Source organism: Asparagus officinalis, unplaced genomic scaffold (genome assembly GCF_001876935.1).
Source record: "Asparagus officinalis unplaced genomic scaffold, Aspof.V1 AsparagusV1_Un406, whole genome shotgun sequence".
In the NCBI taxonomy this organism is placed as follows: domain Eukaryota; kingdom Viridiplantae; phylum Streptophyta; class Magnoliopsida; order Asparagales; family Asparagaceae; genus Asparagus; species Asparagus officinalis.
In genome coordinates, this window is record NW_017972671.1 from 202,363 (window position 1) to 216,631 (window position 14,269).

The following is a 14,269-nucleotide window of genomic DNA, read 5'->3' on the forward strand; positions in this document are numbered from 1 at the left end:
CACCTTTAAACCACACCCCTAACCACACTCCTCTCTCTCACTACAGTGTATTGGGGTCCACACGAGGATTTTAAAAAGATTCTCATGTGGACCCTAATGCACTATAACGAGAGAGAAGTGTGATTGGAAGTGTGGTTTAAGGGTGTGTCTCCAACATAGGTGACAACCAGTTAGGATGTACAAATAGGAAAGTTAAAAACTATCATTAAAATATTTTTTTTTAAAAATCCTCCCTTGGACAAAACATATGGAGAAGGCACGTTCTGATTAACCTGGTTACTATCGAAAAAAAGCTTCAACTCTTCTAACTTCTTCAACAATTTATTATCATGGTTGCTAATTTTGCTAACCGACAATAACCATAATGAACAAATAAGTCACATCCTGGCTCTTGATCTTCAACCTTGATCTACTCTATTACAAATATTATCTTTCAAAGAAACATGTATAGTTTGTCACATGACTGCCTAGAAAACATGCATCAGTACAAGGGAGGCCAGCTTATTCTTTCTCAACAAAAGTAGACTCAGCAAGATCAATAGCGCGAGCGAGAGCAGCAGCCTTGTTCTCACATTCTCTCTGCTCATCATCTGGATTGCTGTCAGCAACGATTCCCGCTCCAGCTTGGAGATGAGCCACCCATTCCTGGCGCCGATTTATATCCTTGTAAGAGTACATTGTATCATAACGGGTTCGAGTTGGAAATACAATGGTCCTCAGAGCTATGGCAATGTCCATGTCCCCCGAAAATGATACTCCTCCAAATCCACCACTGTAAGGTCCTCGACGTGTTGCTTCCAATTGGTCGATTAATTCCATTGCTTTTACCTGTGAAATAGTGGAAATAACATCAGGGATAACTAAATAAAACATAAATATTTAGATAGAGTTTTTTGTATATATACTCAAATTATGAGTGTTTGCTAAACTATTCTCCAATTCATTAACTTTGGGGAGAAAAAAATATATAGCTCCCCAAATCAACAACTCATCAAAGCTAATTTGTAACTGCAATGTAAATATATCAAGATAGTCAAAGTTTTACTAACCAAGTCCAACAAAGTTGATGACTTGCTATTTCAGGGGGTCTTTTTTCCCCCAAAGTTATGATTTGGGATTTACTAAGATTTTGGGGGTAGTTTTGCGCATAGTCATGATTTAAGGGGTATATACACAAAAGAAAAACCCTTAACAAATATTACAGCATAATTGAAGTTCCATCTTCAACATCCTTGGACATGATTGGATGCATTTTGCAATGTGCTAATGAGATGATAAAGGGATTAACTACAAGAGGTTATACTCGTGCTAACAGTTTTAATGGTAACACAAATATCAAGTTACCTTTCGGAGATGTCCTTTGAAGTATCCTTATTTTGTATTTCAAAATAATGCAGTCGGAATAACTTCATCAGGGGATTCATTTCAAATACAGTTGATACTCATTAAGGATATACATCAGGCATGAAAACAAAATAGGGTTCATTGCGGATAACCCCTTGTAGTAGAGTTGTTTTGAACTTACCACTCCTAGTTTTATTTTTGAGATAGGCCTTCTCAGTGACTTTTTTATTAATCTTTTACCCTCAAAGAAAGAGAGAATTATATATATAGGGAGTCCATATACAAAAGATAAAACTAGAGGGTTACTTAGTTCAAAACAATGATATTAGAGGGGATCGATCCAAAGTTAGCCCAATAAAAAAATACCTTAAGTATCATAAACTGGAATAAGAAAATAGACCAAACCTTTGGAGCTCCGCTTACTGTTCCCACGGGTAATGCAGCACGCAGAGCATCCCAGCAAGTGAGATGATCAAACAACTTTCCAGTCACCTGCAAAACAATAACAAAACTTTGAGCCAAAATGAAACTTGGAATTACACAACACTCATCCAAAGATCCAGACTTTCAATAATTCCAAGAAGATTTTTTGACTATTGTACACTTGCACTCAAATAGATTGTGATATGAAACTCTGAGACCAAGTTGGAAGCAAGAATAGAGCCTGACCGAGGAACTGATGTGCATCACATGGGAATATCTTTCAATGTTCATGAGCTTCTCCACCTTTACAGAACCAGGAGTTGAAACCTGTAGCAATAGAACTTTAGACATGAGCGGAATGGACGAAGGGGAAAAAATTTAAAAAAAGTAGAGAAAAAAAGATTTGACTTAAATCTACTCGCATGATATTAATAAGTCAGAAACAAATGAAGATATATTAAACAAAGCACACCTTTCCCACATCATTACGACCCAAATCTACGAGCATAATGTGTTCTGCACACTGTTTTTCGTCACTCAATAATTCCTTCTCCAGAATCTTATCCTCTTTCTCTGTCCTTCCTCTTCTAACAGTTCCAGCAAGTGGTCGGTTGGTAATCTCTCTCTGTTAACAAAAAAATCCAAATGCAGATTGCAACAAAAGAAGTAAGAGTTAATTTATGTCATTGCATGAGATATTAGTCCGTAAGAATATCGAAACAAAGGAAGAAAGTCCAAAAACTAAATGCATGTGCAAAGATGGAAAAGAAAACTTAAACATAAAAGGCAAACCAAAATAAAGAGTAAATTTATGTTCTGAATTGAGTTAATTATAATGTGACTGGCCTGTAAAAAAAAATATGTTGACAAATTTAAAATATGGCAAACCCTTCTATCTTTCTTTCACAAATAATGACTCTTAGTAAGCTCAATTTTCAGAAATAGTGAAAATTAAATCATTAAAGCGTAAATGCAACGTTACTATAAGAATCTTCCATGTGAAAGCAACAAATCCAAGATAATTTTAATTAAAAGATCCAGAAATAGCGTTTAAGTAAGCCACACGAAGGGCAAAGTAGAATGATTCAACTGATCATGCATTCTTGGATTTAATGCAGCATCAGGTTCCCCACTGTATGAAATTTCATAAACTCCACCATTCATGAAAAAACCATGCAATCTCCTGTTAGTTGATTCTTCTTTTTAATTAAGTTGTTGATAAGTAAAATTTGAAAGGGAAAACAGCTAATATCTAGTGCTTAAAAATTCTGAGATAGATTTCAGAATTCATACATTATTTTGAATTAAATATTTTATATCCAAAAATAAATATTATAATTTCAAAGAAAAAAATATTTCTCCAAATTATGAGTGGTAATTTACACTATTATAGATAATAGTTTCGCAAATGAACCTTGAGTAGATTATAATTTCACATGTTTTAATAATAACATTAAATGTTACTCAAGTCATGTGAGGTAATTTCCTAGATTTTCAACTTATCCTTAATAAGTTCCTTGCATGCTTATTTACCATATTCCTAAATGAAGAAGCAGTCTACAAGCAATAAAAAGAACAGCAGTTGGGAACTTCATCAATGATGAATGCAGAAGTTCACCCCGGGTAACTATTCCAATATCATCTGACAAAAAATTAATGCGCATGCTGAAAAAGAATTAGAAACAACAATGTAACTACTCTCTTTTTCCTACATTTCAAGGTCAGGTCTGAACTTAAAACCCCGGTAGGTATTAGCGATAAAAGCAACATGAGGACATTATCTGTCCTTGATCTATATATATGGAAGCATTAGGACCCAAAAAAACACTAATACTATAAAGCAATTATCAGAGTTACGAAAAAGATATAAGGTCCTCCTCTATATCAAAAAATTTTACTAAGAAACAAGAAACAACTTCAAAAGTCTTCACCCCTCACTAGCAGAACTTAAACTAAAGGCCCTTTTTCCAGCAGTTTGAAATAAAGACTGCACCACTTCTTAGGAATTTATGATAGCTACTGTTTATGACATCTGTATAATTATAAGCTCAATATGGCCAATGAGAACGATTGCATTTTCCTCTGGGGAGGGGAAAACGGCAGTTAAAGCCTAACGGTTCAACATTTCCTTGGTAAAAAAGATGCAACTGATACGTCAATTACTTAATTAATATCTGAATCATGCCTATCTTATATCTGAATCATGCCTATCAAAAGAAAACAACCAAAGAGCTAGCAATAAATTTGAAACCTGGGACATCAAAAGAACATCATGAGTGCAAATATAAACCTGATTTATTAAGTAGTGCGAGATAAGAGTGACTGAAGAACTTTCACTACTACATTGAAGTGTAAATAAATAAATAAATGACTAACCCTTTTAACGCGCGTAAGAATTTCAGGACTCGATGATACAAGAATGCATCCCCGTGCCTGGTTAGTGATCAGAATTAAAAGTGGACAGAAATCAGAAACTAAGTGGAAAACAAGGACTAATATGATGCACGAACAAAAAGATATGCTCCAAAACCAAACCAAAACTATGAAACTTGGCAGACAGCAGACTCACTTGTAAGTAAGTCATATATGGACTTGGATTAACAATTCTTAATGCTCGATAGACTTCAAACGGGTCAGCAAATGTACGTCTTTCAAACCGCTGGCTCAAGACGATTTGAAATATATCTCCTGCAAGGATATGTTCTTTGGCCTGCAATACAGCTTTTTTGTATTCTTCACTTGTCATTGTTGACGTCTTTAACGACGTCCCAAACTGACGGGTATGTAATTTCACTGATCCAGCTGATAACTTTGGGCTGAAAGAGGAAAGAGAATACAATTATCATAAGTAATTTTAAGAACACACTATTAGGACGTAATGCTTACATATCTACATTATGGACCATAGCTAGCAATCGCTCCAGTCCGTTCTTCCCATCTTGATAGGCATCTTCAACAGAAGAGAATCTATCTAGGCGCACCCAGTGAATCACGTATGCTTTCTAAGGATGAAAAATATAAAAATCTTCCATAAGATTTTCTATTGAAATTAGGAAATTCACAGAAGGGTTTAAATTGTTAAAGATGAGAGCATCACCACAACAAATCAATAATAAACTCCCACACAAGAGAAACTACAACAAAATAACACAACTAAGCAAACAGCATATTTATAATTTCTTACTATAGTAATGAGGCATTTGAGGTTGATAACACTAACTATGCTACAAACATATCCATAGAACACAACAAAACTTTGGTAGGACAAAGTTGTCCATAGTTTCATCTTCATCAGACTACAAAATACAAACAATTTCAATTAAGGTGTCCAAAGCCAGTGTTGCAGCTAGATACTCCCAGCAAGATCATACTTGTAATAAACTTTTTCAGCTTTAAATATTGATTAAATTTGCTATAAACAATTAACGAGTTCTTACTTTAATGCGTAGAAGATCACCGACCTTCGTGTGTCAGAAACTTGAAAGGGAATTCGAGGCCAATTAACAGTTTTCTCTATTTCACATCCTCTTCAATCATGAAGTTGGAACTGAAAGTGCACAGATCTGAAAATTACAAGGATCTTATGTCCTGTATTTTGGCCCCAAGACGCAAAGGGAAACACATCCCATTTTCATACCTCAAGACTATCTAAACCAACTGAAGGTGTTAATCCCATGGAATTAGTTGCATTTTTTCCCCTCATTTCAATACCTCTGAAGCACGATAATTTATTCCTAAGCAATATGATCTTAAACACATAGATTTATATAACTAATTAAATTTAAGTTTAATAGAATAAGAACTTATGTTGAGTTAATTAAATCAGCTTAACTACTAAAAAGGCCTGATCTCACTGAACAACCTTCTAAGCTATACAAAATGCAATTTACTATCTGAAGGTGCTTACGCCAGTCTTGTCGCTCACCGAATGATAACCTCTTGTAAAGTCTTGCTAAATGCTGAAGGCCTTCTAAACTTGGAGCTATGCTCCTTAGGTGATATCACTTGTTTGCAAAAGGATTTTTCAATTATGAGGATAAAATAAAGATAAGAAATATATTTCAGATACGTATTAGACTTATTTACTCAAAATGGCCTTGTAACAGGTCTTCACAATGGTTTCCTGTTCCCATTGTGCTTTTTCTTTTCTTTTCTTTTTCCCTTTTTTCTTCTTTTTCTTTTTTAAACTTCCTAACCTATTATATGCAGCAAACTTTCTCTCAACCAAAACTTCTCCTGTCATACTCCTCTAGACACCACCAGTGTCCATCATATCTAACACTCACAAATGCGCACACCATTATTGACCTTCAAACATATGCCATATGAAGTATGTGTGCTCCCTTTTCACAAAAGCTAACCGTTATATAGATCAAATTCTAAATTCTTAGATATCAATGAATATCCAACACACATATGGATATGGTCAAATATACACATATTCCTAATAAAAACATTTATAGTTGTGTTGTCATGTTGAGATTTCGATAATGTCATGTCCACCACCCCTTGTTCCTGCCAGGGAACGATACTTTTTTTTGTGTGTATGAATAGTTCCTAAATAATAATAAAATATACTCATTTAGAGAAGAATGTTTGTTGGCCCCTTTATGCTCACAACCCTTCACTTACCAAGCGAATCATTTCAAAAAGTTACTTGAAAAGAAATTAGAAAACACCAACTTAAAAACAGTAGAGTACAGGGAGTAGAGCTCCAAACCTGAATTCCTAAAACAGTATACATAATAAAAACATCTTATCCCTTTAAAAATCTCAACTTAAATTAGTCAGGGTAAAAGAATGATACCTTCTCCACATGATCAAACACTATGACATTATTGTAGAGTCCTAAGTGGACGTCTGGAAGGTCCCTGTCATCTCCTGGAGCAGTGGAGAATGGTAACTTCTTCTTCTCCACGTAACGAACAGTGTCATATGAAAAATAACCAATCCAGCCGCCTAAAAAGAAAAGTTTGCATTCATATATTCAAATATTCAAGAAAAACTTTAATAACCGAAATGCTTTGGAGTATTTTAAATTTAATTCATATCAGATAACAATATAGCAGCTACGAATCATCATTCAAATCAATTAATGAATAATGAACAGAATTCCTAAGCATTATAATCAGATCGCTATCCTAAAACAGATTCTCAAAAGATGCCTACAGTTTTCATAGATGCAATGGCTACAAGGTTCTCCGTAAATCATAGTTATAAATTCTTCCAAGGCTTGCAGTTACTGGAACTGTTAGATAGTTTTTTTTTAAGCTTGTGGGCCCCACCACAAGTGACCTTAACCTAACTTGTTAAAAATTAATCACAATGTGAGTTTTATTTTTCTTCAGCGGTGCCAAACTCAAAGAAAAATTAGGACGTGGGCCCCACATCTAACCCTAACCCTAACCCTAACCTATGGTAGATCAGAATATTGTTTTAAGATTGTTGGCGTCTGTGGTTAAATTTGGAATAATACAGATATAAAGCAGCAAAAACTAAAAAGAAAGCTGAAGTGCAGTAATTTAAAATTTTCAACTCAGCTGTTGTGCTTTTGTAAAACGTTGTGCTTAAAACAATATTTGGCCTACTCTGATGCAAGGATCCCAAGACCAAATTGCTTCCAGGAACAGTACTCTGGTATGCAGTACTGTCAAAATCTCATCGATCTATAGGACCTCTCTGTCAATACAACGATCTCCTCGATCTATAAGACCTTCTCGGTCAAGGCAACGATCCCCTCAATCTATAAGACCTTCTCGGTCCAGACAATGTTCCTATGAGCACCAGCTATATTTTACAACATATATATCTGTATATATTGGTTGTTTTTGGAATGAATTTTTCTTAAGAGTTTGGGATCTATTTATAACGTTGGGGAAAATACTATGTACTAATAAAATAATATTATTTTACTATGCATGTGGGGCCCACGTCCTAATTTTTCTTCGAGTTTGGCACCGCTGAAGAAAAATAAAACTCATGTTGTGATTAATTTTCAACAAGTTAGGCTAAGATCACTTGTGGTGGGGCCCACAAGCTTTAAAAAAACTATCTAACAATCTCTCACAAGTTTTTTTATTTTAAATTAGTGTCGTGTTATGGTGTCGTCGTTTCAATCGTTATGCATAAGGTAGATGTCGTAAGGACTTGAATCCCCCTTAGACCAACTGAATAAAAGATAGGTGCATGGTGTCGCAGAGACTTTAACCAGCACATGTCTAAAAATACAACGATCACACAAGATCAAACTCATATGTGGTAGTTTTCACTTTGAACCACACTTGTCTTTGCTTTTGCCTTTGCCTTGTCTTTGCCTTTGCACATTTATGACCATGTGCATGTCTTGATTTCTGCTAGAACTCTAGGTATCTTTTCACAAGACACCATAGGCGACGGTCAAATCTTCACTCATGCATAAGTGAGTTCTTTAGGCATGTTTCCTATCAAACATCATGCATCCGAAATGCTTTCAACTCATTAGGCTTAGAGTCATCCTCTCTCATGATAGGATTCCTCGTGAAAAGATCAAAGATTTATCCAAATAGTTCAGCCAGGTAAGGATAGTACTAGAGGGGGATCAAAGATCAATTAAGTACCCCGTTCATTGTGGAGCGCGTTACGCAATCCCTAAACCTTGCTTTAGACACCGACTAATCCAAGAAAACTTGAACCCCCCTTAGGATTTTACTTGTAAATCTTACTTGACCTTTGAATCATTTATCTTGTCATTAGTAGCATAAGCTTTGAACTAATAACTACATGTAAATAGTAAGTATTTGTAAGACTCACTAAAGTTTGTAAATCTTACTTGACTTTTGAATCAATTATATTATCATTAGTAGCATACGCTTTGAACTAAAAACTTGATATAAATGGTAAGTATTTGTAAGACTTACAAAATTTTGAGACTCATTCCAGCAGGCGTCCTTTCGACTATATCCTTTTTCAGACCCTTAGTCGAAGGATCAGCCACATTCTCTGAAGATCGGACGTCAATCACAGAGATGACTCCTTGACAGATGAGCTCTCTCAAATAGTCATGTTTCAGACGAATGGTCTGCTTCTTTTCATTGAACATGGAGTTCACTACCACAACACTCGCCGCTTGATTATCATAATAAATAGTAATTGCGCCTTACAATTCTGTCAATGGAAGGTCTCGGAGAAAACTGAGCCATTCAGCTTCATCTTCTGCAGCACAGAGTGCGAAAAACTCAGATTTCATCAATGACTGTGCAATCATTGTCTGCTTCTTAGACTTTCACGAGACGAACAAATCCTCCAGTAGATCTGTACTCATCTGGTTCTGAGCACCAGCTCGCATCTGAATAGCCTTCGATTACAGCCGGATATCCAGTGTAGAATAGGCACAGACCTGCTTTCAAGTATCTTATCAATATCTGAACAGCATCCCAATGAAGCTTTCTAGTATTACTTGTGAGCCTACTAAGCATTCCTACAGCGAATGCAATGTCTAGCCTTGTGCAGCTCATCGCGTACATGAGACTCCTAATGATCTTTGAATACCTCAGCTGCTCTACTGGTCTTCTAGTGTTTAGTCGAAGCTTCTTGTTGTAATCGTATGGCACTGATAGTTCTGACAAGTCGTTGTAGCCATACTTCCTTAGCATGCTCTCGACATAATGAGATTAGGACAGTCCAATACCCTTTTTAGAGTATATGATTTTGATTCCGAGAATCATGTCCGTAGTTCCAAGATCCTTCATGCTGAACTGTGCTGATAAAAAAAATTTGGTAGATATTATTATCTCCAAATCACTCTCAATGATGAGCATATCATCCACATAAAGACAGAAGACCACCACTTTTCCTTTAGCGATCTTTGATGATAGGTACTTGTCAGATTCACTGACTTGATACCTATTGTTGCGAACAATCCCATCAAACTTCTCATGCCAGAGTTTTGGTGTCTGCTTAAGTCCATATAAAGACTTAACAAGTTTACAAACCTTACCAGCTGGAGCATCAAGTTTTCTGGTTTCTCCATGTAGATCTCTATTGTGAGATCTTCATTGAGAAAGACCGTCTTCACATCCATCTGATGTATGACGAACCTTTTAATCGCCGTCCATGTGATAAGCACTCTGATGGTAGTGATCCTGCAAACTGGTGCATAAATATCAAAGAAGTCTATACCTTTTTTCTGAGAGAATCCTTTCGTTACCAGTTTTGCTTTATACTTTTTAATAGTACCATCAGGATAAAACTTCTTCTTGAAGATCCACTTGCAACTGATAGGCCTTGCACCTTCAGGTATATTCACCAACTCCTAAGTATGATTTTGGATCAATGTATCCATTTCATCCTCTATAGCTTCTTTTCATAGAAGTGCGTCTGTTGACTGCATTGCTTATTGGAAAGTCTTTAGGTCTCCTTCCACATTATAGATGATGAAATCATCTCCAAAATCTTTTTATATCCTGACACACTTGGATGGTGTTTCAGTAACTTCTTCATCATTAGCACTTTCGATTTCTCACGAAACTGGTTCCTCTTGCGCATCCGACGTACTAGCATTCACTACTATATCTTTGAGCAATAAGCTTTTATTTTTGATAAACTTATCCTCAAAGAATTCTGCATCTCGAGCTTCAATGATGGAGTTGATTCCGAGGTCCAGAAACCTACAATTGCTATCTTTAACGAAGCCAAAAACACACATTTATTAGCCTTTGGTCCGAGCTTAGGCCTTCTGATATCTGAAATTCGAACATATACAAGACACCCTCATACTTTGAGATTATCCAAAGGGTCTGGATATCCCAACCATAATTGATGAGGAGTCCTATCAGTTTTGGAGTAGGATACTCTGTTTAGAATCCAGTTTGCCATCAGCAAAGCCTCTCCCCAATATTAGGTAGATAAACAAGATGTGATTAGCATCGAATTCACCATCTCGATTAATGTGCGATTTTTCCTTTCTGTAATCCCATTAGATTGCGGAGAATACGGAACAGTAGTTTTAGCAAAGATTTCATGCTCCTTGAAGTATGCTTTCGACTCCTTAGATCGGTACTCTCCTCCTCTGTCGCTCCTGAGTCTTTTCACCTGCAGTCCAAGCTGCTTCTCTACTCGAGTCTGAAACTCGACAAATTTACTGAATGTTTCATCTTTAGATTTCAGCAGGTAAACGTGACAGAAGCGAGAATGATCGTCAATAAATATGATGAAGTACTTCTTGCCGCCACGAGTGACGAAGCTCTTGAAGTCACAAGTATCTGAATGAATCAGATCCAACAGGTTGGTGCTCCTCGTGACACTTGAAAATGACTTCCTCGTCAGCTTTGCTTACGCGCAAACTTCACAATTCACATTTCTCAGATTTGTTACCCCCATATTTTAAAAATAATCCTAACTTCTCCATGCTAGATAATTTTCTATAATTTACATGTCCTAGCCTATTATGCCATAATACAATGGAGTAAGCAGAAAATGATACTTTATTTACAACCAAGTTGGGTGTAATAGTAATGGTCTTATACATGCCATCAGTACGATATGTATTGCCAAAATACATTTTTTAAAGGATAATACAGTCTTACCTCCTTGAAAATTCAGCCTCATACTCGCATCACATAGCAGGCTTCCAGAGACTAAGTTTTTAACAATTGAGGGAACATGTTTCACATCCTTCAATGCGAGTCTTTCCTGAAGAGAGTTAGCACCACAGTCCCAGTTTCAAGAATAGGAACCACAGAACGATCAACCATTAATATGTTCTCTTTGGCAATAACATAAAAAGAGAACAAATCTCTATTGGAGCAAACATGATAAGTAGCACCTGTATCTAACCACCAATCAGAGCTATTGCTGTTAGGAGTTGTTACCTGGAAGATCACAGTCATACAATCATCAACTTGATTGACATTATGTGTAGTTTCTTTCTTTGGTGCTTTGCAATCCTTGGCAAAATGTCCTTACTTCCCACAATTAAAACATTTGTCGTTCTTTTTAAACTCCTTCTGAACGTTCAGGTTCTTTGAATTCTGGTTCTTCCTTTTGTTAAAGAACTTCTTCTTATTGAAAGATGAATTATTACCTTTCTCAAAGTTAGCAACCACTATGTTAGCAGACGCCTTCTGCTTAGGGATGAGCTCATTTTTCGTGCGAGTCCGAGTCTCGTCCTCGATCCGAATGAATCTTTTCAAATCAGACAGAGTCACATGTCTTTTTCTTCTTGGAATATCAGTGGAGAATAACATCCAAGATGGAAAAAGCTTGTTGACAATTGCACCGGAAATGAAGGTTTGACAAAGACTGATTTTTTCATCTTTCAGCTTCATAACAAGTTTTTCAAACTCTTTGACTTGAGGCAAAACCTCAGTGTCGTCTTCGAACTTGAAATTTAGAAACTTATCGATAAGGTGAGATTTGGACAGCTTCTCATCATCCTTGTACTGGTACTCCAGAGCATTCTAAATTTCTTTTGCAGAGGGTTTGTTGGTGTAAGCATCTGCTAGATGATCGGTCAGGCAGTTAATAAGATAACTCCTGCAGAAGTGATCATCTCTAACCCAAGAGGCTTCAGACTCAGAATCTTCTTCAGAGTCGGGTTTCTCCTCAGAGACCACATAGTAGATTTTCAAGAGTTGCATCCCGAAGATCACTTTCAGACGTCATGCGTTGAAGTTAGAATCGTCAAAGTTCTCTAACTTAAGATAGTCCACTCTAAAAATCCTTGCAGGATCCATGGTAGATCAGAATATTGCTTTAAGATTGTTGGCGTCTGTGGTTAAATCTGGAATAATACAGATTTAACCACAAACGCCAACAGGAACAACCTTACAAATCCTTCTCACATGAAACAATAACATCACCAAGGACAACTAATCCACAAAGGCATCCAGTGATCATAGTACTAAGATTTCTATAGAAAGATATTCAATGATCATAATACTTCAAGAATAGTCGGTCATGAGGAGTTGAGTTACTTGAGTAGATGGTGAAAATTTATATTCTTCTTATGCCTCACAAGTAATATTTGACTTATATCAGAACTCAAAAAATGGAAATTAGTCCATGAATGTCTCACTGGCACAAAGAACTAATTATAGGGAACAGGGTTTGAAGCTCAGGAAATATCAAAATCCAGATATTACAACATGAGGTAATATCCATACGCTCCCGTCTGTGAATGGACAGATATAATTAATCAAATTTCTATCATCAACAAGCAAAATGGCGGTTAGTAAAAGGTTATAAAGTTCATGCTAGTTTCCGACATCCCATCAACAGAAACTTCCAAGAAAATTTATCATGTCCGTCTCTTGCAACACTACGGCTCCTCAAGATGAGCATCATTATATTGAGATATACGTTAGGGACACAAATCAAGCATAATGTAGAGTTTGATTGAGCTCTATTCATACTGATCATAGCTTGTGAAAACATCTATCAACAGTTCCAAGTTCTCTAACTATGCTACTCAGTAATGAGATAGAGTTTGCTGTGACCAATTTTTGACCATGAGAGAACCATTTTAAACATAAAGCTCAACCAAATTTCATTGATGACTTCTTATAATCCAATTTGCAGAATCTAATGTTCATGTGGATTCTCTTCTATCTTATAATCGATAACTCTAAACAGGGATAAATGAGACCACAAGGTGAGGTACCACAAAAGACGTCAGGAAGCTCATCAAGGCACTGTGGGCTCCATCCTTCAGTGATTCTCTGCGGAATTTTCATGGGATCATCAACAATCTCTTCGGTCCTGTGTCCTTCCTCGTGATCCATGACCGACACCAAATTCTCCTTCGCCACAATCTCCATTGCTGGTTGAGCTCCAACAAAGCTGTATCGACCCTGAAAACAGTTCCTCAATGCAAGTTGAAGAGGTTAAACAAAATCAAGTTGCATGTTTTTTGTTCTTACAACATTAGTTCCACGAGAACCCTGCTCAACAGACTCGCAGAGAAAGCTGGGGGCTTCACGGTCATCCTCTCGAACAAGGCAGCGGTAGGCCAACACCGGAGTGAGATGATCGGAGAAGATACATCGGTAAAGAGGCACTAGGTTCCCTTTCTTTGATGCCTCAATGAACTTGGTCTTCTCATCTTTCTCAGTAACTACACACAGAAATTAAATCAAACACTTAACAGGCAGCATGCTGAACATTCATAGGGTTAATTCACAAATCCTCATGAACTTTTGGATGTTTCGCAGAACACCCTAAAGTTTAAAATTTTCTAAAATGACCCCCCACCCCCCTTCAAAAGAAAAAACTAAAACATATTGAGGAAAAAAAATCCAGAGGTAGTGCTTTGTCATTTACAGGCAACATACACTAGTTGCAAGAGAGATTTTTCCCCCTTCCAGAGACATTTTAGTTATTTGTCAATTAACAGTATGGAGTCCAATGTGAAAAGTTTCAAACTTTTAGGGGGCTATGAAATTAACTAATAGTAGTAAGTAGGCACCTGAGGTGGCGGCGCATTTGAAGGACGGCGGCGGTGCAAGAGTAGAAGAGCAGAGGCGGC

General features: G+C 36.6%; 1 protein-coding gene across 1 annotated transcript; it reads right to left on the reverse strand.

Annotated features, from left to right (window-relative positions):
• Positions 1–280: 280 nt before the first annotated feature.
• On the reverse strand, positions 281–14,264 carry LOC109827749 (anthranilate synthase alpha subunit 1, chloroplastic-like; the record flags this gene model as incomplete). The annotated part of the gene is made up of 11 exons (XM_020394768.1): positions 281–828; positions 1,750–1,836; positions 2,014–2,094; positions 2,240–2,392; positions 4,144–4,200; positions 4,337–4,583; positions 4,654–4,769; positions 6,575–6,726; positions 13,406–13,595; positions 13,665–13,858; positions 14,210–14,264. Coding segments are annotated over 11 exons (1,659 nt in total), but the record flags the coding sequence as incomplete, so codon positions are not given.
• Positions 14,265–14,269: the final 5 nt, after the last annotated feature.